The following is a 25,194-nucleotide window of genomic DNA, read 5'->3' on the forward strand; positions in this document are numbered from 1 at the left end:
CTAAAACTGTGGATATCAGTACCATCTGACTTCCAGCCAGTGTTTAGTTCAGATAGTGCTTAACCAGCTCTCAAGAAAAGACAGTCTTGCTCCAAATTCAAAAACAAACAATTTCCTGGCAAAAGGTCTTACTTTTGTTTCACATTTTAGTCTCTCAAGCTTCACAAGTTTGCCAAAGGATTATCCAATTGCAAGTTCCAGGAAGCAATGGAACAGCTCTAGACAAGAGAAGATGCACCAATTTCTACCTCATTTGGGAAACCTTTCAGCAGGAACCAGGTACAACAGTGAATGGTAGACAGCCAGTGAGGTAGCAACCCTCACTGCTTCTGAAAAAAGCAAACCCTAATTGTAGTAGACACTGTTCCTGCTATGCACTTTTCCAAGCATATGTTACTGCTCTTGACTGCAAATGCCCAGAGAAATAATTGTAAAATTAGTCACTCTCTCATACACTGATTCTAATTCAAACCCAGCAATCCAAAGCCACTGAAGTAGTTGTCCGTCCAAGAGTCACGGCAGTCCATTGCCAGATGCTTTTCTGTTCTCTCTTAAAAACACACAGCTTCTCCAGAACATGTCAGTTAGACTCTGCTTTGGTGAAGGGGGCAATGACAAGATTTTCAGCAATTCCCACTATCAATACAAGCTACGGGATGTAAAGATGGGGCACAGCCCTGCTGAAAAGGACCTGGTGGGGGGCAAGCTGGACATGAGCCCACAATGTGCCCTCGCAGCCCAAAAAGCCAACCATATGCTGGGCTGCATCAAAAGAAGCATCATCAGAACGTCAAGAGGTGATTCTGCCCCTCTGCTCTGTGCTGGTGAGACCTCATCTGAAGCACTGCATCCAGAGGTGGAGTCCTCAGTACAGGAGAGACATGGACCTGTTGGAGTGCGTCCAGAGGAGGGCCACAAAAATGATGCAAGGGATGGAACACCTCTCTTATGAGGACAGGCTAAGAGAGCTGGGGCTGTTCAGCCTGCACAAGAGAAGGCTCCAGGGAGACATGATAGCAGGCTTTCAATATCTAAAGAGGGGGACATAAAATGAAGGTGACATAGTCTTCAGCAGGGTCTGCTGTGGTAAGGCAAGGGAAACAGGTTTCAAACCTAAAGAGGGAAGATTGAGTTGGATATAACAAAGAAATTTATTACAGTAAGGATGATGAGGCACTGGAACACACTGCCCAGAGAGGAGGTGGATGCCCCATTGTTGGAGACACTGAAGGTAAGGCTGGATGGGGCTCTGAGCAACCTGATGTAGCTGTAGGTGTCCCTGTTCATTGCAGAGGAGTTGGAGTGGATGATCTTTAATGGTCCCTTCCAATTCAAACAATTCTATGATTTTATGAATATGCAGATCACAGAAAGGTCAAGAAAACAACAAATCATTAATCCATGGATGAGCTGTGCTACAACACCTCTGCTCTCTCTAGAGAGGTTGAGATCTAGAAACATAAAGGAGATCTTGGGTTTCATTAAAAACATCAATTCCTCTTCTCATCAAGTCAGTACCAAAATTAAGCCAGTTGCTAGGGAATGAAAAGAGCTGCCAGCTGGTGCTGAGGATATGCTAAAAAAGTGGACTGGCACTCCAGAAAATCTTCTCACAAGTTTCCGCAAATGTCTCAATCTAGTTCTATGCCAATTTATGATATAACATGGTGGGTACTGCCTATAAAAAGTAGGATAGGCAGATTAATTTTTACCTGCGGACAACCCTGTTACATGAAATAGAGACTTCTTCAGAGACCATAAGGCCAGGTATTCAGAAAAACATTGCTGCATATCCTAATATCAGAGGAAGAGACCCCGCAGCAGCGTAAGACAACTTGGCCCTCAGTATCCCAACCCACACTGTACAGCCAACATGTGACAATCTGTAAGCCCCTTAAAGTCAGGTCCTATTGAAATAACTGCTTAACTGTGCCAGCAGTTACTGTTTCAGGGTTTCTCTGTTACATGAAGCAAACCCTACAAAACAGCAGTCTGCCTGCTGTGCGGCACCTTTATTCTTCTGTACCATCAGGAGCTGATCTATACAACAGATCTAGGACCACAAAGGCAGAAAGAAGAGGATAGGTAAGCTTCACCAGAATCGCCGACCACACTGCAGTACACCTCTCAGCATAAGGATTTTTCAACACTACACGTGCTCAGTTCTCCAAATACAGGCTTTACATCACTGTGCCACGAGAAAATTATGTTGAAATGAGTGGGCTCAGCACCTGCAGACCTCTCCAGAGCTGGACAATGACCAGACAGTCTTCTCCAGGGCATGTGGTTTACCGAATAACAACAGAGCATGCAACATACAACAAATAACAGTAGAATGAAACCAGACACTGATACAAGAAATTCTCTCTCTATAGATGCCTCTCCCATTTTTCTGAGAAATGTATCTCACTGCAAAAGTATGTCTTTAGCAACTCCAGCCACCAAAGATCTCCATTTCCAGTCCCTAGAATCTCAACTATCTCCTTCAGCCCAATGAGCTTAACAAGAGTTCTCCTACGAAAGAAAGCCCAGTATTTTATTGAGTCAGATTCAACAGGCCACTCAGAGTTTTTCCCTGTGTACTCAGAGCTAACTCTTTTCTGAATTAAGATTTGCATACTCCCCCATCACTGTAAAAAAAGATTTATATTCACAAGTTGCTACAGAGCAGCTGTCAAACAGATGACTAGGAGAAGACGAGATTTTTTTTTCTAGTGAACTGAAGGGGATGTGGGCTGTGAAGGTGGTGAGACAGAAGACTCCCTATTCAGGAGCCAACATTAAATGATCTTCAAGACAAGGAAAGGCTGAATGTGAAGATCTGCAGCTCAAAACCAGAAGTGTCAGAGTAAAAGTAAATGCACTGGCTACATTTTGCAAGATTGGAAGAGCAAAGGAAAACAGGAACTTATGACTGAAGTCAAGGGGTCGCCTTCTATTGCAAGAACTGGTCAGTCTTCAGTTCCTGATGAAAGATTTGGACAATGTATTAGAAGAACAAATGCACTTGAGAAAGGTATTGTTTAACCATGGGCAAGGTGGTTAAACACAGACCAGGTGGTTCCCACTCTCTGAGATGCCTGAATTTATTCATTTAACTACCTTCAAGACAGAAAGTCCATAGCCTAGCAATACTCTCCCAGGGGTTCCGGAAAACATTTGGTACACATTCAAAAATGACATTTGACAATTACCCTAAATATGAAGGAAAGAGCTGTAAGTTCCCAACCTTTAGTGGTGACGATAACTGGAGATAAACTAAAACATGAACAGAACCAGTCTACCCACTTCTCGTACCATTTAGGAGCAGTATTTATGAATATAGCACCAATGAGTAGCATGTAAGAGCTGACACTGTACTACAAAACGTTAGGTTTAATATAATCTATATATGCCTGCAGCAAAGAATTGCAATTATAGGAAAATCACACCTATACCAAACCATTAATGACCCCCTCAACTAACACAAGAACTTTGTTTGCAACACAAATTAAGAAAGTAGACAAAACAAAACAAACAAAACAAACAAAAAAAAACCCCATACCTCACAGATGAAAGCTTTTAAAAAGAAACATCCGGACAGTTCTAAGCTCTTCTCAATCTTAGTTTTTGATTTGCAGGTAATAAGGGACAAGGCCAGGTCAAGTATCTCCCCACTATGGTTTATGTCCAGCTTAGCCATTCTTTTTTCCACTGGATTGTGGGGCTGAAAGGGACCTCTAGAGATCATCTAGTCCAATCCCTCTGCCAAAGCAGGCTCCCTAGACCAGGTTGCACAGACAGCTGTTCAGGCGGGTCTAAAATACTTCCAGAGAAGATTTCAGAACGCCTCTGGGCAGCCTGCTCCAGTGCTCCGTCACCCTCACTGTGAAGAAGTTCTTATGCACGTTTGTGCAGAACTTCCTATGCTTCAGTTTGTGGCTGTTTCCCCTTGCCCTATTGCCACACACCACTGAAAAGAGTCCAACCTTGTGCCTTTGCCTCCCGCACCTTAGATATTTATAGACATTGATCAGATCCCCTCTCAGTCTTCTTTTCTCAAAGCTGAACAGACTCAGGCTGCTCAGCGTTTCCTCACAGGAGTGATGCTCCAGGCCCTTTATCATCTTTCTGGCCCTCCGCTGCACTCTCTCCAAAGATCCCTGTCTTTTTTTGTACCAGGAAGCCCAGAACTGGACACAATACTCCAGGTGAGGCCTGACCAGGGCAGAGTAGAGGGAGAGGATCACCTCCCTTGACCTGCTGGCCAGGCTCTTTTTAATGCGCCCCAGGATGCCACTGGCCTTCCTGGCCACCAGGGCACACTGCTGGCTCATGGCCAACCTGCTGTCCACCAGGACCCCCAGGTCCCTCTCTGCAGAGCTCCTCTCCAGCAGGTCATCCCCCAACCTGTACTGGTGCATGCGGTTATTCCTCCCCAGGCACAAGACTCTACACCTGCTTTTGTTAAACCTCATCTGGTTCCTCTCTGCCCAACTCTCCACCAGCCTGTCCAGGTCTCACAGAATGGTACGACAGCCTTCAGGGTGTCAACCATTCCTCTCAGCCTCCTATTATCAGCACACTTGCTGAAGTTGGACACTATCCCCTCACCAAGGCTACTGATGAAGATGTTGAACAAGACTGGACCCAGCATCAGCCCCTGGGGAATACTGCTAGATAGAGGCCTCCAACTGGACTCTGTGCCACTAATCACAGCCTTCTGAGCTCCACGTTGCAGGTGAACTATACATTTGTATTCTCTCTTCATATGCTTCCTGAGGATTGTACACTTGAAGCTGAAACTTCTCCAACTCTCTAGAAGGTGCCACTAGTCTTTGTAAATTTTGCTGCTTGTTCAGTGCTTCTTCCCCTCCCCAGTCTGCCACAAACCTAGAAGAAGAGTTTGGCACATGTTAACCACTCAAACCTGCAGCCAAGAGCTCCTGTACTCCACGTGCTATTGACTACGTATTTCCACCACTCCCAGGATGCTCAGATGACAGCACCAGGAAGCACTGTTAACTGACCTGTTAAACTCAGAGTTTGGATTAATAACACACTTAATGCTGCTGTTTTTAATATACTGGATATTATGCTTTTGTAGTACAACACAACTCCCACTTCCTCTGGGATCTTCCTTTCATGTTCAGTGTCTATTAAATCCCCTGCAATGGGAGGGAAGGAGTTACCGTAACAGTCAGAAAGCACAGATACCAGTGTATCACTAAAAAGAGAAAAATAAAAAGTAGAGAAGACTTCGGCAAATAAACTACTGCAGTAAGCAGTCTTACCACACAATAAACATTTTCTTGACCCCAGTTTTGGAAGGTATTTCTGTTATAGTGCCCACGGTTTCTACCAACAGACTTATCGGTGACCAGTTTAGTCTATGCCAGCATTAGCAAATAGCAAACCTCAGCTGAAGCAGATCTGCACACCAAACAGATGGTGCTGAAGACTTGGCATTCAAACCAGCTAAATTTCTGTTGGTTCTCTCCTCAGATGAGCTCCACTCTCCTACCATGGATTGAGTCTCTAATTGGAACTGGACTGTATCTTCTGATTCATCTCCATTCAGGAGTCCAATTCATGCACTCAGACTGCTCTACAACATGAATCAGAGCTTGATAAACGGGGACAAGTTGCTCCTGGTGTGTACATACCCTTTCTATTACACCCTATGCTCAAGAACGAGTTTGAAAATTGTCTTGCTCTGAATTGTCACAGCTAATGATACTTTAATTCAGAGAAAACAAGCAGAAAATACACAGAAAATATTCTAGTAAAATATCAGCAGTGGCTCTTTCTTTCAACCTGGTAAATCAAAGCTAAGGATTCACTAGCTTAAAGTACAAGCTAAGTTATGCCATGCTCTCACTTCTATAAAATCAAACCTACAGTAGAAACTTAAAAATTCCGAGAACTAGAAAAAAAACATACCTAGAAAAAGGTGTCCTAACAACAGATATACTCTCATAGTAGTAATATTTTGCCACTGACATACCTTAGAACTCATCACATCGCTCAGTTAAATCACACTGCTGTTTGCTGAATCTCTCCTACAAAGCAGTAGGATGATTCACAGCGTGTTTATCCAAAATAAATAGACATTTGCATAAGAGATTTTGCAAAATTTCTGAAGACTCAAAGTCCAAATACCTTAAACTTCTTCCTTTTTTTTTTTCTTCTGACAATTGGGTCCATTGTTCTCTGCTAGGAAAACATTGCCATATCTCACCCCATTAGCCCAAACAAGGAGACTCATATCCCTGCAACTCTGATTCAGTGCAGTATGTCCCCTGACCTCTCTTCTCACTGTATTGTTGTCCTTACAGTCCTTCTGGCTGAGCCTCCACAGACATGGCAGAAAGGTAAGAGGGTTAAAAAGTATTATCAGAATCCCAGTGAAAACAACCAAGCAAACAGAGCAAAACATGCCCCAAATCACACCCACAAAAATCTAACTCCTTTTGTGCTTACAGTCAAAGTCATAAGACACATCCAGCAGCCAGGAAACCATGTCACATTCCCCCTTTCCTAGCCTACAGAAATCAGAGTACCCTCCCCCAAACATGTGCCCTCAGAGACACAGAGGACCCAAATGGCTGCAAAGCACTGAACGTGAGCAGCTCAGAAAAGAGAGACTTAACATTAGTCTGATGAAGTTGACAGACAGTCAAGAAAGTGAGCTGTCCTGGAAAATTATTTAAATTGCAATCAAGATGAATTACGTCAAATAACTTCTCCCGAAGGAGCAAGAATTGACATACACATGTATGCTCAATATAACATATATATGTATACATACGTATAAATACAGGTTTCACAGCTACATGACTATTTTCAATGTGATTTGTTTGCACCTTCAAGCAGTAAAAACACCCCCTTCTCAACTGGAGAGGCAGTTTTGGACACTTACATTCACGAGGACATTGCTGGGGTATTTAGGACAGGTACAGAATAACAGATCTCTAAAAGCTGAGCTTCTCTCACATACAGAAAGCAAGCCTGTCTGGAGAGACTACATTCCAGCAGCACCACATAAACAAATATTCTCTGCTTTGTTGCAACAAGCAAAGAGCCTGAGGCCTTTCAGCAGAATTGTTCTTTTGGTTCTGGTTGAAGAACCTGTTTCTAGTGTTCTTCCATCTCTTCTCCTTGCTGAAGGCTTGATATATTTCTTACGGTGCCAAGGAGCAGTCTGTTGTTAATTCACCAAATTCCTCTGCTATACTTCAGACACACTAAGCATAGACTCCATACTTTGCCTGGTTTTATTCTCTGCTTAGTTAAGCTGCGCACTGCAGAAAATCCATCAAAGAGATTGGGAAGGCTGCTTTTCTCATCTGTCAGAAGCATCAGACAGTTGAACTTGGAAAAAGTAGCCCCCCCAATCACGCTTCCTTGTGAAGTATGTCATCCCAGTATAATTATCTACTACGTTTAGACTATGTTCGCCCTCAAGGTCTTCGAGATCCTTCACAGTTATAAGTGAGCTGTGCTTTGTGGGATTAACCAATTAGAGCTGTTACTGAGCTGCATTGGTATAAAGAGGCTGTACGTAGTCCACGTATTCATTATCTTCATGCAATTCAGAGTTTTCCAAAATCCTTATTTGCATGCTCTGCACACAAAATACAAAAGATACAGAACACCAGAGAATAGACAGAAGACATTTCCGAATGCACAAAAGATTTTGATTCATAATCTTCTTCCATCTGTGACACTTAAGGTATACAGAAAGGAAACAAAACAAGCCTTTCTCAACCTCATTATCCTTCAAATGCAGTGGTTTTTCACATAGACCTTAAGAACAAAAGAAAAAAGAAACACCACCATGGAGAAAGCAAGTCATAAGCTTCCAGATACAGTTACATATCCTAAAATAGGACTCATACGTTTTGCTATTTAAAAAAAGGGTGTAGACACCCAAGCAATCAGACCTTCTATAACAGTCCTGAATTTTGTAGCTTTCTGTCATGCTCAGATGAAACGATACAATTCTACAAGTGAACTTGGGAAAGATTTTAGGGGCGCACTCAAAGCACACAAAGCATTCTCCTTAAAACAGTTCCACAGTAGAAAGACAAAGATCTCACATAAAGCAAGACTGCTCCCCCCACTCCTCCAACGCAATCACCACGCACATGCTGGCTACACACTGGACATCATTACTTACCTGAAACAGCATCATAGAACTGCTCCTCACTGATGATGCTGAGAGGAGGAGATCCCTTAACCAGAGACTGCTCTAGTTCATGGTGCTCAGTAGCTAGTGTCTCTAATGCTTCTGACAAGATCTTGTTTTTCTCCTGCTCATGCTCCAGTTTCAAATTCCTCACCTATAAGTAGATACATGTATGAATAAGATCTCATCTCTCCGGAGAATGCGTAGCTGAAAGCTATACAGAAAATAGACTGATAAATAAGTAACTGGTTCAAAGGCAAACAGCTGGAACTGAAGCCACACAGATTTATGAGAATATTACAGTATTACTGTGACCACAGTATGGCTGCTACTCAGCATTTTTCAGCAGCTGAGAAAACTGTCAGGTAACTTTTGATACTACAGACTGAAATTCTGCAAGTAAATTCAAATCAGATAACTGTGCCTTAAAACTGGAGGGAAGTATTTACAGATCTACTCAGACGACCTTAAATATGGAGTTACAGTGATCAGTTTCCACATGCACCAAGCTCCTTGTACTAGTCTGCTCTAATTTGGGCCAAGAAGCATCATCTGAATTGAATTACAGAGCAAATGGCACAGCCAGCTACAAATAACTGCAAATGAACTATGTGCTGAAAACATTTAACCCTGAGGATTAGAGAAGGAGGTTAAAAAAGAGATTCTTCTACTAACAAATTTAACTTCAGTATAAACAGCTCTCTCTCTGCACTCCCAAAATGGTTTACAGAGGAGCCAGAAGCCGACAAGGGAAGAAGAGCAGCCACCAGATGGAAGGAAGGTTTTTTTGTTTTTAAAGCCCACACATGCAATAAGCACCAGAGAGGAGGATGATATCTGCATCTTGAGTCCAAGACTAGTAACAGGAGAGCAACACGTCCTTCCTATTTCCTTCCCTCCACCCTTCTTTTCTTGTGGGTGCTTTCCCACCTCCTCCTTCTTTCAGGGGAGGGGAGCCAGCTCAGAATCACAGAATATCTCAAGTTGGAAGGGACTCGCAAGGTCCAACTCCTGGCTTCACAGAGGGCCACCCAAAAATCCAAGCCCTAGATGTGAGAGCACGGTCCAAATGCTTCCTGGACTCCAGCAGCTCAGTGCCATGCCCACAGCCCTGGGCAGCCCATTCCATACCCACTGCCCTCTGGTGCAGCACCTGTCCCTAACCCCCAGCTGCCCCTCCCCTGACACAGCTCCATGCCGTTCCCTCGGGCCCTGTCGCTGTCACACAGAGCAGAGCTCAGCGCTGCCCCTCCGCTCCCTGTGAGGAGCTGCAGCCGCCATCAGGCCTCCCCTCAGCTCCTCTGCTCTGTGCTGAGCAGACGGATCACAACTGCTCCTCATACACACTGCCCTCTGGATCCTCCACTGTCCTCACAGCCCTCCTTTAGGCACTCTTTAATAGTTTTGCATCTTGCTTATATTGTGGCTCCCAAAACTGCATGCAGAGCTCAAGCTGAGGCTGCCCAGTGCAGAGCAGAGTAGGACAATCCCTTCCCAGATGCAACTACAGCTGCATAGTGCTGCAAGACATAGGAAGGCTCTCTGAGAAGAGTCCAACAAGGCTCCAATGGGCTGTTCTTTCTCCAATCTCCAAGCCACTTACTCTCTTTCTCTTCCTCTCTCCCTTCCTGACCCTGTTTAAAAGGTTTCCAAGCATCCCCAACCACTGCCTTCTCCTCCAGGTTACTCTCAAAGGTCAGTCAGCAATTAAATCCCCCTCCGCTAACAACATGCAATGGCATGTAAATCTCTTGGAGCAAATAAAGGGACAAGTTACATACCTTGCTAAGCAACCTACTTATATATCAAAATCACTTTTTTGAATCTAAGAACCGTTCATATGTCCTACCTGGTCACTTCTCACTTAGAAAAGCTTTACCCTTCTCTGCTGTGACAACCATTCAAACAGTGCTTTCAGTGTCAGACACAAATGATGGGATGAGGATTCAGGGGCTAGGAAGGAAATACCAGAAGAGATTTTACCACTTCCAGAGAGGTGTTTCTATTCTGGCAGTAATGGAACCACTGGAGAAAGAATTCTGGAAGAAATTCTCACCCCCTCAGTTGTGTCAAATACAAGATCAGCTGCTTTGGCTGTCATGCTCTGAGTACAGAGGGGCAATCCAATTAAATGATAATTAAAGAGTACAAAATTAGGTTGCTAATTGAAGGCAATAAAATCAGTAAGTCACTTACTATATAATAGCTTTACCCTGAACAAAATGAGAAGAACTGGACTAGTTATGGCCACTTTCATTTCAAGTTCATTGTAGAGGTCCCAACAAAGCCAATTACTGCAATGTTTCATAGAAGTCAGCCATTGCCACTGGAAAAGACCTGTTGGTAAGCTGGTTCTGCAGGGGTTACATTTTGTGTGCTACCAAACAGCTAAGGAACTGCCAGGTTAGAGAGATGAGGTTACTATTACCTTCTCTTAAAAAGAAGAGGGCGAAGGACTGCAACTGAAGTGCTGCTTTTCATTATTATTAAACACTAACAAAAGTAAACTAGTTATTAAAATGGTCTTTACAATTACTTTGCAGTTGTTAGAGGACATAAACATCTAACTCTTATGTCTTGATATACAATTTGAGTGATTTGAATACTTATCTAAAACTTAAGTTTCAATGCTACTTAACAGTAAATGGAAAGAAAAAGTTTATCTAATGGAATTCAGATCTTTTTGCTTCCACCAATAGCACGGTAGTTTGACTAAACAAGCAACAATAGATACAAGCTCAAAACCCAAAGAAGTCCCTTGTTGACTTCAAGTTCCTCTGCCCTATCATCATATACAGCTATTCGGAGCTGCAAAAGGTGTGCTGAAAATCAATTCCCTTTCTGGAAAATGATTAGCCAGCTTAACAGTAAGGTTCACTCTTCTGTGTACCTCCATAATTCCTATCTGCTGAACACTTATTAGAATAGCCATTATACACTAGTGGTAGGTAACAAAAAACCTTTCTATCTGTTATGTAAGCAGCTCAATGCTAGCCAGAAGCTAATAAAAACATGCTGAAGTTTGTTGCTTGTAATTTATGAACGTTCATTCATAAACAAATGATCTGGTTTTCAAGCAACCTGAATTCAATACACAGGGGGTAGGAAAATCCAACCCGAAACCTTTGTCAACAGAACTAAACCCTGAAGGACGGCCTATACATCCAGAGAGCCCAGATATGGCCACACAAGCTTCTACAGCCTATAGCTCAGCGTGGGGCTCAGCTCTGAAAGTAGGGGGTTTGGACATTCTTCCAAGCTTAAGAAAGATGTGGACAGACTTGCAATAGTTTCAAAGCACACATACAACACAAAGCACACTACAACAGCATATATAAATGACTAGCTGAACTATAGGTTTTCCCACAGCACAAGTAGTAATTGCTTTTATGAATAATTTTTTCCATACTCTGCTTTTGACTCAGAAGACTTTGATGATGCTTAAGTTCTGAGATAAGTTATTCCATCTTTCTGGCTATTCTATCATATTTTCAGAGGCGATGCTTCAGCTTTGCCAAAGTTTTTTCTTTCCCATCATGGCTCTCAAGTGTCCCAACATAGAAACTAGTTCAAGATTACCAGAGGAACATCCATGTTTTTTTAAATGCTTACTAACACAAAATCTCTAGGATTTGCCTTTAAAGCAGGGAGATGACCACAAACAATGAAGAAAACATTTCAGTCTACTAAACTGAAGGTAGATAAAACAAAATTCTGTCAGTAGAATACCATCTCATTTTGTGAAGTTGCATTAGGTGGGCACCTCACTGCATTTTACACACATTGACATAAATATTTAAATAAAAATAATGTAATAAATATCACAACAAAATGCTGCAGGTGTCAGTGTATACACAAGCTCAGGAAACTCAGTCCAAACACATCCAGAAAAATACTAGAAAGGACACACTACTGACAGTCCATGTAAGGCACAGCTTGTGATACAGCCATGCTTTTTGTACCTTTGTAGTTGTGCCTGAGCTGAGAAAGAGACAGATGGCAATTCACATCACACCAGGTTCAGCTCTTCTTCCAGCTAGAGAACGGCTCTCATCTTTTGGTGCCTGCTGCTGGTCTCTGTAACACCAGTGTCTGCACTGTAAGCTCTCAGAGCTTTGCAGAGACAGCAGCACAGGGCACTCCAATGAGTCCAGCATGAAACCAGCTAAAACCTTCGTTCAACCGGTCAGGCTCCGTACCCGACCCTTGTCAGAAGCTATTACGTACAAAAGCAATTGCAGTTGATCAAGGACTTTGGGCTTACGCTTTTCCTGTTAAACAGTGACAGTTAACATCAGTCTCGTTTCCATCTCTAAACGGAATGTCATTATAGTGAAATATCAGATTTATAATTGCCGATGGAAACTAACCAGCTTTGTCTCAAAGAAATAAAAACGCACTCAATCATTAACCTTGCTGCTACAGACACCACTTTCACCTGATACACTGACACAGAACCACCAAGAGATGACTTCAGTATCTAGGTCAGCACAGCCATTTATTTTTTTTTAAATACCTCAACCGGAACGATTTGAAACCCACGTTCTGGTACGTGGCTTCACTTCTGGTTTAGCTGAAGGGAAGTCCCCATAGACATCACAGTCTTCGGGCTTTAAGCACTGAATTGTGAATTCAAGTAGTAGAATCTAGTTATTTTAGCAATCAGCCCTCTATCTATCATTATTTTTTAAAGGAAAGCAACAAGCTGTCTGCAGACACTTCTAGAGTCTTTCCACACCACTAGAAATCCTGCTAAATCCAAGAGCATTATTTAAAAGTTAACTCCTTCATTACGTATTACTAGCAGGAAAGTTCACGTGCCAATTCCAAAACAGCAAATAGCTTCTCTGTGTCACAAACACCAGTCCCGTTCCTCACCTTATCTTCAGTTTCCATGAGGCAGGCCAGAGACTAGCAACGTGCATCAGACCACTACTTCTCTTTTTCTTTTTTTAAAGGCTGAAGTCTTGAAGTATATCTGTGAAGCCTGCAACCAAGGCTTCTCTGTCCATCCTGAAGACATCTCAGTACAATACACAAAATACTTGCTTTGTGTGGTGCTGGATGCTTTTAATTTAAATTGAGGCCCAACAACAGTAGCACTTTTGTAGGGTAGGAAAGGGTCACACCACTGTACGGCCAGCTAATAAATGATTATCTCAGCAACATGCTATCGCAGCTGCAAGTAAATCATCTAAAGACAACACACAGCAAGCAAAGCATAGCACAAATCTCAATGTGTACTGTTACCTGCCCTTAACATTAAAACAGAAAAATTAAGATGCAGCATACCCTAGCTCTAAAGTTTCCCTGGATTGAGAGAGAAAAGACAGACCTCACAATATCTAAGTATGATTAAGTTTAGTTTTTCTTTCAAAAATACTCAACTTCAGTGCTAGGAATAAGAATATCCCAAATATGCAGACTTTCAAGTTGTGTAGGAAGAACCACTTCTTTCACATAGCAACCACCAGGGGATCTGAAGGCAGACCCCGCACAGTGTCAGTACACCACGTACCACTTCTGCTCTGCAATAAGCTGACGGCAGGAAAGCTGCCTCTTACACTACCTTACTGATGCCTCTGGTGGCTCAGAAGTGGAGCTTTGGTCTGCAGAATAGAATGGCTTTATCCAACTGCTACAGAAATTCCTTCCTCCTAAAAACATCACTGCATACGGAACATTTGCCATGAAGCACAGGTGCAAGGATTCAAGCTCTCAGCAGTAAGCTAAAGGCTAGTCTAATACTTAGCTTAAAATTAATATTTAAGCAAACAATTAGAAAAAATGCTGCTACAGTAGAACTGCCAGTTTTTCAGTGGATATCTCCTGACATTAAACGCAGTCCTTTCTATAACAAAGTAAATGTCAATCAAGCCTGCAATTTGTTTCACACATTTCTATGGAATTGTCAATCTTCCAGAGTCAGCTACTCGTTCAGTATACTGAAAGATGTAACCTGAGGGGCAAAGTTATGCCTTGCAACTCATTACGCTACAGAGATCTATTTAGAAGCAGCACCAGGAATTAAAAATAAGGCTTCTTTCCCTTGTTCTGTGATCTTCATATCAAATTGAATCAAAACTCAGATCTTGCAATTCGCCACCTCAACGCCGAGAGTCTGAGATACATACACTGTTTGTCTATTCTAACAGACAAGCTCACAGTTGCAACTTTGCTGTTAGCACAATACTGTCCCTATTGCTAGTGCCTCCAGGCATGAGCCAATTCTTTGCAACGACTAGCTGAAGCTAGTGCTGAGTAAATCTGTTACTCTTTTACATTTAACGTAGGAAAAGAACTATATAATTTTCTTTAAGGGGAGTCAGGTCTGTCCCCGCGCCTTGGACAAAACCTATCTTTTCATTTCATTGTGGAAGAAACTGAAAGACCTAGAATGACCTCCAAGGCATTTCTATTTGAAAACGGAACAGTTTTGTTTATTTTCTTGGCTAGATTTGAATCATGCTGTTTGGGCACTGCAATTCCACAGGACATGCTTCTATGAAGAAGTGCTTTTAAATTTTCTACTACCTACAGCAGTACATGGCCGCTGCGTACGCAGCTACTGAAATGAAACTGAAACCAGTTGCTTTCATTTGGAGTTCTCATTGTTTTAAGCATGCCTGAGCTTCAGAGGAAGTTTCCCACAAAGAAGAAAAAAAAGGCTCCGTTTTTATCTCTGTTTATGGGACTTAACTTCCACTAAGCACAAATACTAATATGATCGCATTTGCCTACTCCTGCTTTCACCCTGCTTCCCAGCCTCTCCCATTCGCTCAAAAACCCAACCAGGGAAATGCAAACATGCCTAAGTACAGCATTTGACTTACCAGAGAAAAGAATAGTTTCTTTACAAATACACTTTTGATAGATGATTAAACTGCAAAGGTGACAGCTCACATTGGGAAGACTTTGTTGGGTTTTTTTTTGTTTGTTTTAGACTAACAGATACAGTCAGTTTTATGAATCCATCACTAGATTCCTAAGGCCCTAAAACATGTAAATGTTATACAAAACTTTCTGAGCTTCATCTGTTTACACATGGGCCTTTCCACAGAGCTTCTCTGCTGACTCACCGTTCCTTATCACTACCAGCCACAAGCAACACGCAACATTTGCTACGTTACCTATGTTAAGGTCTTGTATCACAACTTCTTCTGCAGTGAAATAGTTCCTGCAAACTTGGCCCATGCTCACCCCTGGGGTACAGAGGACTGTACCAAGTAAATCATACTTTATTTCAATCACTGATTATTGCTTTCTCTCTGTGCTATAAGCTTACCAGTTACCTGGCATTGGAGATCTATCAGATCTTTAGTTAAATATAGAACACTCAGGTAGCACCTGCCGGTGACTTGAACTACTGGTAGTGCAATTACTGAAATGCAAAACGAGATGTGAACAGTTAATCAAGGACAAACTGAGCTCTCTGACGATCGCTAAAGGGTTACTTACTGTATCACAAGACACCATCAGTCCACCAGAGAAGTCTGGACAGCTGAGTCTGCAGCTACAGCCCTGGAGTACCACAGCTTATCAAAGTCATCAAATTCAAAAGAGAAAATGCAGGATCACAGACTCATACGCAGGCAGTGCCACCATTAAATTTCCTTTTTGTTCAAAGGCTGAAAGACTCCCAAACGCGCAAGCAAACCCCATACATACCAATTTGAAGTCCGAGCCATCTATTCACTTAAATTCCAACTCAAAGCCTTTAGAATAAACCAAAGACTTTGTGAATTGTGTCACAAGACTCTGCCTCAATTATTCCCCAGATGAACATAAGGATTCATTGTTAGTCAACTACCAGCATTCACCTCAAAGTTCAAGAGGAGGAGATTAGCAGGGCTCATTTGGAAAGGCTACATTTCAATGTTCTGGCTACAGTTAGAATATTTCCCTATGTTTGATTAATTAAAACAGTAGCATTCTGCTACTGAAGGACAAAATACAATCATAAAACAGAGATACAGGAACCACTACTACAAGCGAGACCCAAGTTTATGTCCACTCAGAATTTCCACCTCAGTTAAATCATGCCAACACATGTAGATGTTGAAGCAGCAAAAGAACTGTTCTTCAAGAGAAGAGCTGGAGACTCTGATCTTCTTCCAACATACGCATGTACTATCAAAATTCTTAATGTAAGACTACTGAGAACTATTCACATGCTAGGGACAAATACTTTTTGTCTCCCACCTTTCCCTCCTAGGAGGCTGACGCTTCTTCCTCAGCGTGGTGCTTGCTGCCTTGCCTCCCATTTCTTGTTTTCACATTTGGTTGTTAGAAAGTTTATCTATCCAGAGACCAGTGAAGCGCTGAAGTTTTAACCAACTGAAAACACTGCAGCCCTGAGCCAAGTTACAGCTTTTCTATTAGAGAAACTGGTTTCTTCCAAGTGATTCTGCACTGGTCAAGTGTTAGCAGAGGCTTCTTTGTTTCATTTCTAATGTGAAGCTTTTTGGCATCCGGGTCCTCCTCTCTGAAGTATTTACTTTTTGCAGTTGTATTTTACTTAGATGATTCAATGTAAACTGACAAATTCCATATTCAGTCCCTATTTGTATTCCAGTCTTATTATAATGACAGTTACTCAAATATAAGGAGTCCAAAGAAAGAGCCTTCTGATTTTGTCTTTTTCTGTTAAGTATTGTTTCTATTCTGAGGCAAGCTGAAATTAAATATGGCTGCAATTCACATTTGCCAATAGGTTAAGCCAAAATAAGCTGGGGCTGAATGACATCAGTGGTGATGTACATGTTCAGGAAGTGTATTTCAAGTCGCAGAGCAGCAAGACTATAAAAACAAAAAAGCTCCACACCCCAAGATACTCTGCTGCCCTAGTGAGATTAAGCATCTATCTTCTCAGAGGCAGATGCCACAAGTAACCTTACCCAGCAAAGTGCCTCCTTCAATCCAGTACATAAATATTGATGCCAACAGCATAAGAACAGTATGTTGTTACATGCTTTCAGATCTGACAAGAACTTTTTTGTGCGTCTTTAGAGAGGCTCTGGACATCTTTGAAGTTTGTTAGCCTGGTCTCTGTGAAACTAAGATGTAAGGGTTCTTAAGAATGCACACAGGAAACATTTCCTTTTTATTCTTAAGGACTGTTTTATTTTGAAAACGGGTCTTAAAGCTGTTTTGATCTAACTACTTCCCTTAAGTATATCTCAGTACACACCACTGACTACTTTGATCAACCTGTTTGCATCCCCTTCCTCCACACTTCTTCCAAGCTGGATCACAGCGAACACTTGTATTACTGCTTTCCTTTCTGAAGTGATTGCTACCTTTTTGCTCTATTGCTGTTTGGCTTTTACTGGTTCTCCAGTGCTATTATACAACTAGACATGAGACCAGCTTCTTTAATTAATATGTCTGAAGCCAGTTGTCTGTTCTACAATCTCCAGTTTTGGAACCCTAATCACATTACTACCTAGTTAACCAGATAGATTACCTAAGTTTTTCTAAATGCATTTCCAAAAAAATCCCAACAAACATGCATGCCATACAGTATTTCGGATGGTATTTTGTAAATACAAAAAACTCAGATGCTTTATTCACTAGTCCTTAATTTAGGCTAGAAATGCTCAACCAAGTATGGATGCTAAGCAAGCTAGCTAAAAATGAAAAAAAATCTGCACTCCTTCCTAGGCTAGAAGTCAACAGTGGGCTTCACAACACAGTGCTGGAGTTCAGGTCTCTAAATGAAATCTACTTTGGTCACTTCCTGTGACCTCACTTTTGGTCACATTAATCAATTAATCAGATGCTTCTCAGCTTTCCAGTATGAAGGAATCAGACTTCATAGATATACACAGACATCTCAGTACTACTTGAGATTTTAGGACTTGCAGCAGTAAGAAATGTGTCTCTCTGTAGGGAAGTTCTTCCTCTCAGAAGCTATTCTGACCTTATGCCAAAGCAGACGACAGCAGGCAGACAGAAGCTAGGCCTGAGGTAGGCTGTTAAGACACTTCCTGGAATTTGAGCATCTCGTACAGAAGTTCATTCTGCATTTAGGGCAGACAGATAACTGCACTCCGGGCTACGGAAATCCAATATTAGGTCAAATTAGCAAAAAGACATTTGCATACCAAGAATGTAAAATATCACTTCCCACTTTGCATTTTTGCTAGAAAACAAGCACCACAGTTAGCCTAAAATATGACATCTGCTGTTACCTTACAAAGAGATGCTATGCAACATCACCCCTACAATGCGGAACACCTAGATAGCACAAACAGATATTTGCACTTGGTGGAATAGTTCTTCTTTCCTTATGAATAATCTCAAATCAATTTTGCCTTTATCTGGGGGGTTTACTATTTTTTCTGTGGCAAGAATTCATCATGCTATTCACTGCTGCTTGGGACTTTCTTTGTTAATATGTTGAATATGTTAAAACTTAAGATCAGAGCAGATAAAACAAACCTACTTCCCAGTTACATATTCTTCTACAGACTTTTAGGTCATCTAGACTTAAATCTGTAGCACATGTTTTTAACGATAAATCTTTTATTTCTCAATGTGTAATTTAGTAGCATTTGCAGCTCTGAGAAAGAAATGGCCCCAGCTTAAATTTCTGATAAGCTCTTCTGTGACATTCTCCAATAAAAAACCATCAATTCCCAGAAGAAAAGCAGAGGGTAGATTTGATGGAAGTGCGAGCCTGAGGAATGTCAAACTCTTCCCTTTACCCCTCCCAAACTGAAACAGGATCTGATAGCTTAGAGTGACAGGTTGCTTTTAAGATTCTTTAAATAGTATGTGGGTGCAAAGACAAGAGTTAAAAAACACAGACTGCATGTTATCAGCTGATTTATGACACACGGTTCCCTCAAATTTTCTCCAGTGACTACATTCTGCTGCTTCTTAACTACTATGTGGACGTTTCATCAAAGGACATAGCACCAAATGACTTTTCTATGTCACTAGCTGCCTCTGCTTATGCACAAATTCTTTCCAGTGAAGCAGTCAGTCTCCAGAAACAACTTATAACTGACAGCTACACAGCGATATATACTGGGGCCACCCAGCTGAAAAGCTGCTCTGCAGAAAAGAACCTGGGTGTCCTGGTAGATGTCAAGTTGAAAGTGAGCCAACACTGTAACCTTGCAGCAAAGTACAATAGTATTCTTGGCTGCATTAGAAGAAGTGCTGCCAGAAGGCCAAACCTGCAGCTCTGGACCTAATTCTGGGCTTCTCGGTTCAAGACAGATTTGGACACACTAAAGTCCAACATAGGTCCATCAAGATGATCAAAGGACAGGAGTGCTTCTCCTATGAGGAGAAGCTGATTGAGCTGGGAGAGCCTGGATATGAGGAGACTTGGGTGAGTCTCATAAATGTCTATAAATACCTGAAAGAAGGGCACAAAGAAGATGGAGCCAGGACTTTTTCAGTGGTGCCCAGTGCCAGGACAAGAAGCAACAGACACTAACTGAAACACAGGAGGTTATCTCTAAGTATCAGGAAATGCTTTTTCATCAAGCAGGATGACCAAGCATTGGCACAGGTTGCCTACAATGGTTGTGGAGTCTCCACTGTTGGAAATGCTCATAAGTCATGTGGATATGGTCATAGAGACACAGCTCTGCAGGTGGCTCTGTGTGAACAGAAGGAGTAGTGGACAAAATGGCTTCCAAAGGTGTCTTCCAACCTCAGCCATTCTGTGATTCTGCGAGAGTAGAGGTTAAACCTTAGCCTAAAGCGTGGGTTCAGTGGTGGAGAAGATACAGAACAGATTAAACTAGATTTCCACTAATCATAGGGATAGATGCAACTGCCTAAAGTCTCAAGCTCTCCTAAAGGCTCATTTTCTTCTCCTGAATTTGTTCTGTCTGACCTTGCAGCAAGGTGTTTCACTGGAACAGCAGGCAATGCAATCTGCATGCATAGCGCAGAATGCTTCCACAATTAATAGTTGCGTTGGCATTTCCAGTAAGGTATAAGCTACTGACAAATATGGATTGCCACATTACCTACAGGAGTTAAACCATTATCATGACATATTCTCCATCAAAATGATAAAATCACCATAGATGACTTTTTGCTATTGCTTTATGTCAGTCAATTCAAAATCTTCAGGTTCCTGCAGGTGCTTTTTTGCTTTCCAGAAAGGTGAGAGTAGCTTCTTTCTCCCAGACCTTTCTCTCACTATAGCTTGTGAGAGCGATGGAGGGGGCAAAAGGACAGGAACTAATAGGCTACACTATTAAATTTCAAGATTAATGGGAAGCTGTATTTCTTCTATTCAAGGGTCAAACAACATATCTAAACTAGCTTATTTCATCAAAGCAAAGAACTGTGACAGCAAAAACCTCTTTGATGTAGATGAAAACTTTTATAGTTTCTTCTGGGACTGAAGTTCTAAGCTAAGGAGTACCCTTATATTATAATGTACGCTGTGAACTTACTTCAAATACACACACTTTAAAGCCATTTTCATACAGTCATGTAGTACATCGATAGATCCAAAAGTTACTGCATTGACATTTGAGTTTCAACATTAAGGATGTAGCAGTGACAAGTACAAGAGGAAAGAAATCCAATCCTGTTCAATACCACAGACTGAGTCTGTATTTACCTTACATGTGGCTTAACACAGAGCTCGTGAACACACATCCCAGGCATCACTCCCAAATGCATTCTATGAAGACAGGAAATACTCAGATTAGCCCTATCCCTGCATCAAAGCTACAAGTCCTCTTACACTGAACTCTTCAGGATATTCACAACAAATGGATATGCCTTATTCAAAGGCCCTGTACACTTTACCATTCCTTCGCAACAACATCCAGCTTAGCTCTTTACTATAAAAGCAGTATCATTTGCTTTGTGTGTGCTGATCAGTTATCCTCACACAAGCACAGACCAGCATTTCCAAGTTGTGTTCCAATAACATGGAACACTTTGGTTTTTGTTTTGTTTTTAAAGTCTCTTACAGATGCATTTAAAAGATGACGACGTTTACTATACATGGAAAGGCACTACTTAGAGAAACAGGTTACTAACACTCATTAATGACTATGCCTTGCACGTACCTTCAAGAAAAAATATAAAACCATTGATTTATTTTCAGTGCATAAACACTTTTCAAATATAGCCCATTTACCAATTCTAGCGATAACCTCAGTGACTCAGCAGTCAGCATTACACAAACACATTTCTCCACCGGGCAGCACAGCACCAACACAATTCTGAATGTTAATATTTAAAAAAAAAAATACCCTTTCAAAGTCACTGGCAGTTTGGGAGAGACTGACAGGCAAACAAGTACATTAGATAAAGACAATCACAGAAGTTGAATTCCACAATGGCTCACCTCTATTACAAAAATGCTATCAGCTCTGAGGTGTTAATGAGTAAGGTAGTGACAAGGGTAATTTTGGTTAACAAGTCAGTCAGGTGAAATTTAGTTAAAAGAACAACAAAAAACAAACAAACAAACAAAAACCACCATATGCACACCACTAATACTACCTAAAAGGGCAGACCATCCATTTTCATAGAATCACCGAGATTGGAAAAGACTTCCAAGATCATCCAGTCCAACTATCCATCTACGGCCAATATTTCCCCACTAAACCATGTTCCTTAGTGCAACATCCCAACGTTTCTTGAGTACTCCTGGGGATATTGATTCTACCACCTCCCTGGGCAGCTCATTGTAGCGTCTCACCACTCTTTTGGAGACTAGCCTAAATCTCCTCTGTTACAACTTGAAGCTATTCCTTCTCATCCTATCACTACTTATGCGGGAGAAGATGCTGACCACCACCTCACCGTAACCTCCCTTCAGGGAGTTGTAGAGGGCAACAAAGTCCTCCGAGCCTCCTCTTCTCCAGACTGAACAATCCCAGTTCCCTCAGCTGCTCCCCATAAGCCTTGTGCTCCAGACCCCTCATAGCTTTGTTGCCCTTCTCTGGATACACTTCAGGGCCTCAGTGTCTTTCTCATAGTGAGGGGCTCAAAACTAAACGCCATGCTTGAGGCATGACCTCTATCAGTGTGAAGAACAGAGTGACAACCACTTCCGTCCTCCTGCTGGCAACACTATTTCTGATACAAGTCACCCAGGCACACTGCTGGCTCATGTTTAGCCAAGTGTTAACCAACACCCCCAGATCCCTTTCTTCCACGCAGGTTTCCGGCCACTCTGCCCCAAGCCTGTACTGATGCCTGGGGTTTGGTCTTGTTGAACTTTATCCTGTTGGCCTCAACCCAGCTATCTGGCCTGCCCAAATCCCTTTGTAGGGCCCCTCCTACTCCCACGCAGATCACAACTTCCTCACAGATTGGTGTCATGTGCAAACTTACTGAGGGTGCACTCATTCCCCTCATTCAGATCACCCAAAAAGACACTAAACAGGGCCAATCCCAATACAGGCCCCTTGGGAACACTACTCATGACCCGTTGCCAGGTGGATTTAACTCCATTCACCACCACTCTCTGGGCCTGGCCATCCAGCCAGTTCTTTGCCCAGCAAAGAGTGCACCTGTCCAAGTCACAAGCTGCCAGCTTCTCTAGGAGAATACTGTGGGAGACAGCGTCAAAGGCTTTGCTGAAGTCTAGGTAGACTACGTCAACAGACCTTTATTCTTTGTAGCTGCAGATCAGAACTACGTAACTGAAGAAGAGCAAAGAAGAGGAAAAAAGGAAATTTAGACTCAACTTCCCTGATTCAAGAAAAGTCAAAACAACTGCACATCAACAGTGTACTAGGCCATAAGGCAAGAGATCTTAATTTTTAAATCACTGACAAGTAAGGAGACCAAGTAAAACATACCACCACATGGCAAACCTAAGAGGATTTGACAACATAAACATAAGTAACTTAAGGCTTCAAGTGAGTACAATTTCACATAAAAAAAAAAAGGTAATAAAGTTAAATATCATGTCCCCCTCAAAAACATGTTAAATTCCAGTAATCAAAGCGATGAGATTTCTTTTTTCATATGTGGAGAAATAGGTTTTTTTGAATTATTCTTCTAAGGAACTAACTTTTATCAGTTTTACAAGGAAAAAGTCATTATTGAAACCCTCATTTCCAAGAAACAAAGGTCAAGATGGAGAACGCATCTCCAGACAATTAGTAAACACGTGTGACTGTAGTCATCCAGTTCGGCATCCTGATATTTTATGCAGCTGAGACAAAAACAGACCACACAGCCGGAACACCACTGCAGTCAAGTATCTCTCAAACTGCAGGACAAAACCCCAGTAACCACAGTCAACAGATATGCTGCTATATACAGAGGTTAGATCTTAAATCCTGGGTTTTTTTGGGTTTTTTTGGTTGTTTTTTTTTTTGGTTTTTTGCTGCTTCATTTTCTTCTGAAATATTAGCAGCCCTTAACTGTCAACACACTGGCTATCTGGGACAGCCATCAAGTTTTAGCTCTCTGTTTCTCATCTGTTCTCCCAAAACACATCAGATACACAATGGCCAGAAAACTAAGAACAAGCTGATCAGCTTTACATGCCGTTACGAAATCACAATGACAGTACAAGAATAAGAATGTGCACCCTCCTCATTCCAGTTTGTTTTCCAAGCATGGTGGAGAGGAAAACAAACAATATCCTCATTGCAATAAGGACTGGGGACACGCAGAGAAAGTTTCCATTCTGTGCATTTCCTTTTATTCCTCTCTATCAGCTTACACACAGACAGGAACACCCCTTTCAAATACACTCACAAAAACTATTCAGTTGTGTTTTCTGTTTTAAAATCTTGATACATCAAATATCATTCCATTAATCTTGATTGCTTCTTTATCTTCTTTGCAGTCCCGGTTAAGTCCCTTTTCTGCCCATTTTTGAATTTAAAAAAATCCCTAAATAATTTGTAGACAAGACCTCAGAAGCAAACCTCAGATTCGGAGCTGCAGAAGCAGAGAGAAGAGGTTTAATTTCCAGCTAATACGCTTTTACACTGTACTTCCCCAGAGGCCCATGAACTCATTCCATGTTAGTTTACACAAGGCTGCTTAACAACCACCAAGAAAAAAATAATCTGCAAGGCAAGCTTTGAAGAAAAAAATTAGTCCATGCTAGAGAGTGCAAGAAAGGGTAGCACTGCTTTGTACTGGGCATTGTGGTAATGGAGAATGCCTTCAGACAAGTTATGCGACTGGCTTTCACACAAGCTGCTAAGAGCATATAAGTCAGCAAGTTTCCCTGCCACTAAAAACTAGACTAGATTGCCAATAGATTATATTCAAACTATCACTACCTATAAATAATAATAATAAAAAGATTAACATTTGAAGCATACATTGTTCAAAAGGCTTTAAACTAAGAGGGGAAATTTAGGTTAGATGTTAGACAGAAATTCTTCACACAGATGGCAGTGAGGCATGGGCTGCCCAGAGAAGCTGTGGTGCCCCATCCCTGGAGGTGCTCAAGGCCAGGTTGGATGGGGCCCTGGGCAGCTGAGCTGCTGGGTGGCAGCCCTGCCCACAGCACGGGGTGGGACTGGGTGGGCTTTGAGGTCCCTTCCAACCCAAATTATTCTATGATTCCATGTTAAGGAAGCAACACTGGGAGCCTGCTGCACTTCAAAGCCCAGAAGCCCGCGTATTTTGTCCTAGAGTAACATCCATGCATGCTGCTGGCAGCTGGGACTGTCTAGTGCCCAGAAGCCTTTCATGTAAGTATTTGGACACAGATCCTATCATCTACCTTAGAATGTAAGCATTTTGTCAATGTACATAGTATCCTTAAAAAAAAAAAAAAAAAAGTGATATTTACTTCTCTTCTCCCTGACAGAAGCCCTGGTATTTGTTACTTCAACAAGTTTCCGTCTGGGCTGCTGCTCAGCTCTCTTCCCGCTCTGGTGACCTATTCAGTCTTGGCTGCTGTAGGGAAAGTCTCTGGAAAAAAAGTTGTGTTCTTGAATTCCCCTATCTCTTGGATACTTTGGACTGGCTAAACTCCTCTCTTTACATAACACTGACAAGGACGCTGTCTTCACAGACCTTTAGTTTTCTATCTGTGAGGCTGCAGTACA

General features: G+C 41.9%; 1 protein-coding gene across 14 annotated transcripts in view; it reads right to left on the minus strand.

Moving 5' to 3' along the window:
• OSBPL1A (oxysterol binding protein like 1A) overlaps positions 1-25,194 on the minus strand; it is a 76,305-nt gene that overhangs the window by 20,577 nt on the left and 30,534 nt on the right. For 10 of the 14 annotated variants that reach the window (XM_046938225.1, XM_419165.8, XM_015277981.4 and 7 more), the window contains one exon: positions 8,162-8,324. The exons of 1 other annotated variant lie outside the window; for it this stretch is intronic. In XM_046938225.1, the coding sequence (XP_046794181.1) occupies positions 8,162-8,324 (163 nt within the window). Of the gene's footprint in view, positions 1-8,161; positions 8,325-8,636; positions 9,029-13,048; positions 19,431-25,194 lie in introns of those variants that run through there. 3 more of the 14 variants (XM_046938227.1, XM_046938226.1, XM_046938228.1) reach the window with 3 other exon arrangements.

This window comes from Gallus gallus, chromosome 2, assembly GCF_016699485.2.
Source record: "Gallus gallus isolate bGalGal1 chromosome 2, bGalGal1.mat.broiler.GRCg7b, whole genome shotgun sequence".
Lineage (NCBI taxonomy): Eukaryota > Metazoa > Chordata > Aves > Galliformes > Phasianidae > Gallus > Gallus gallus.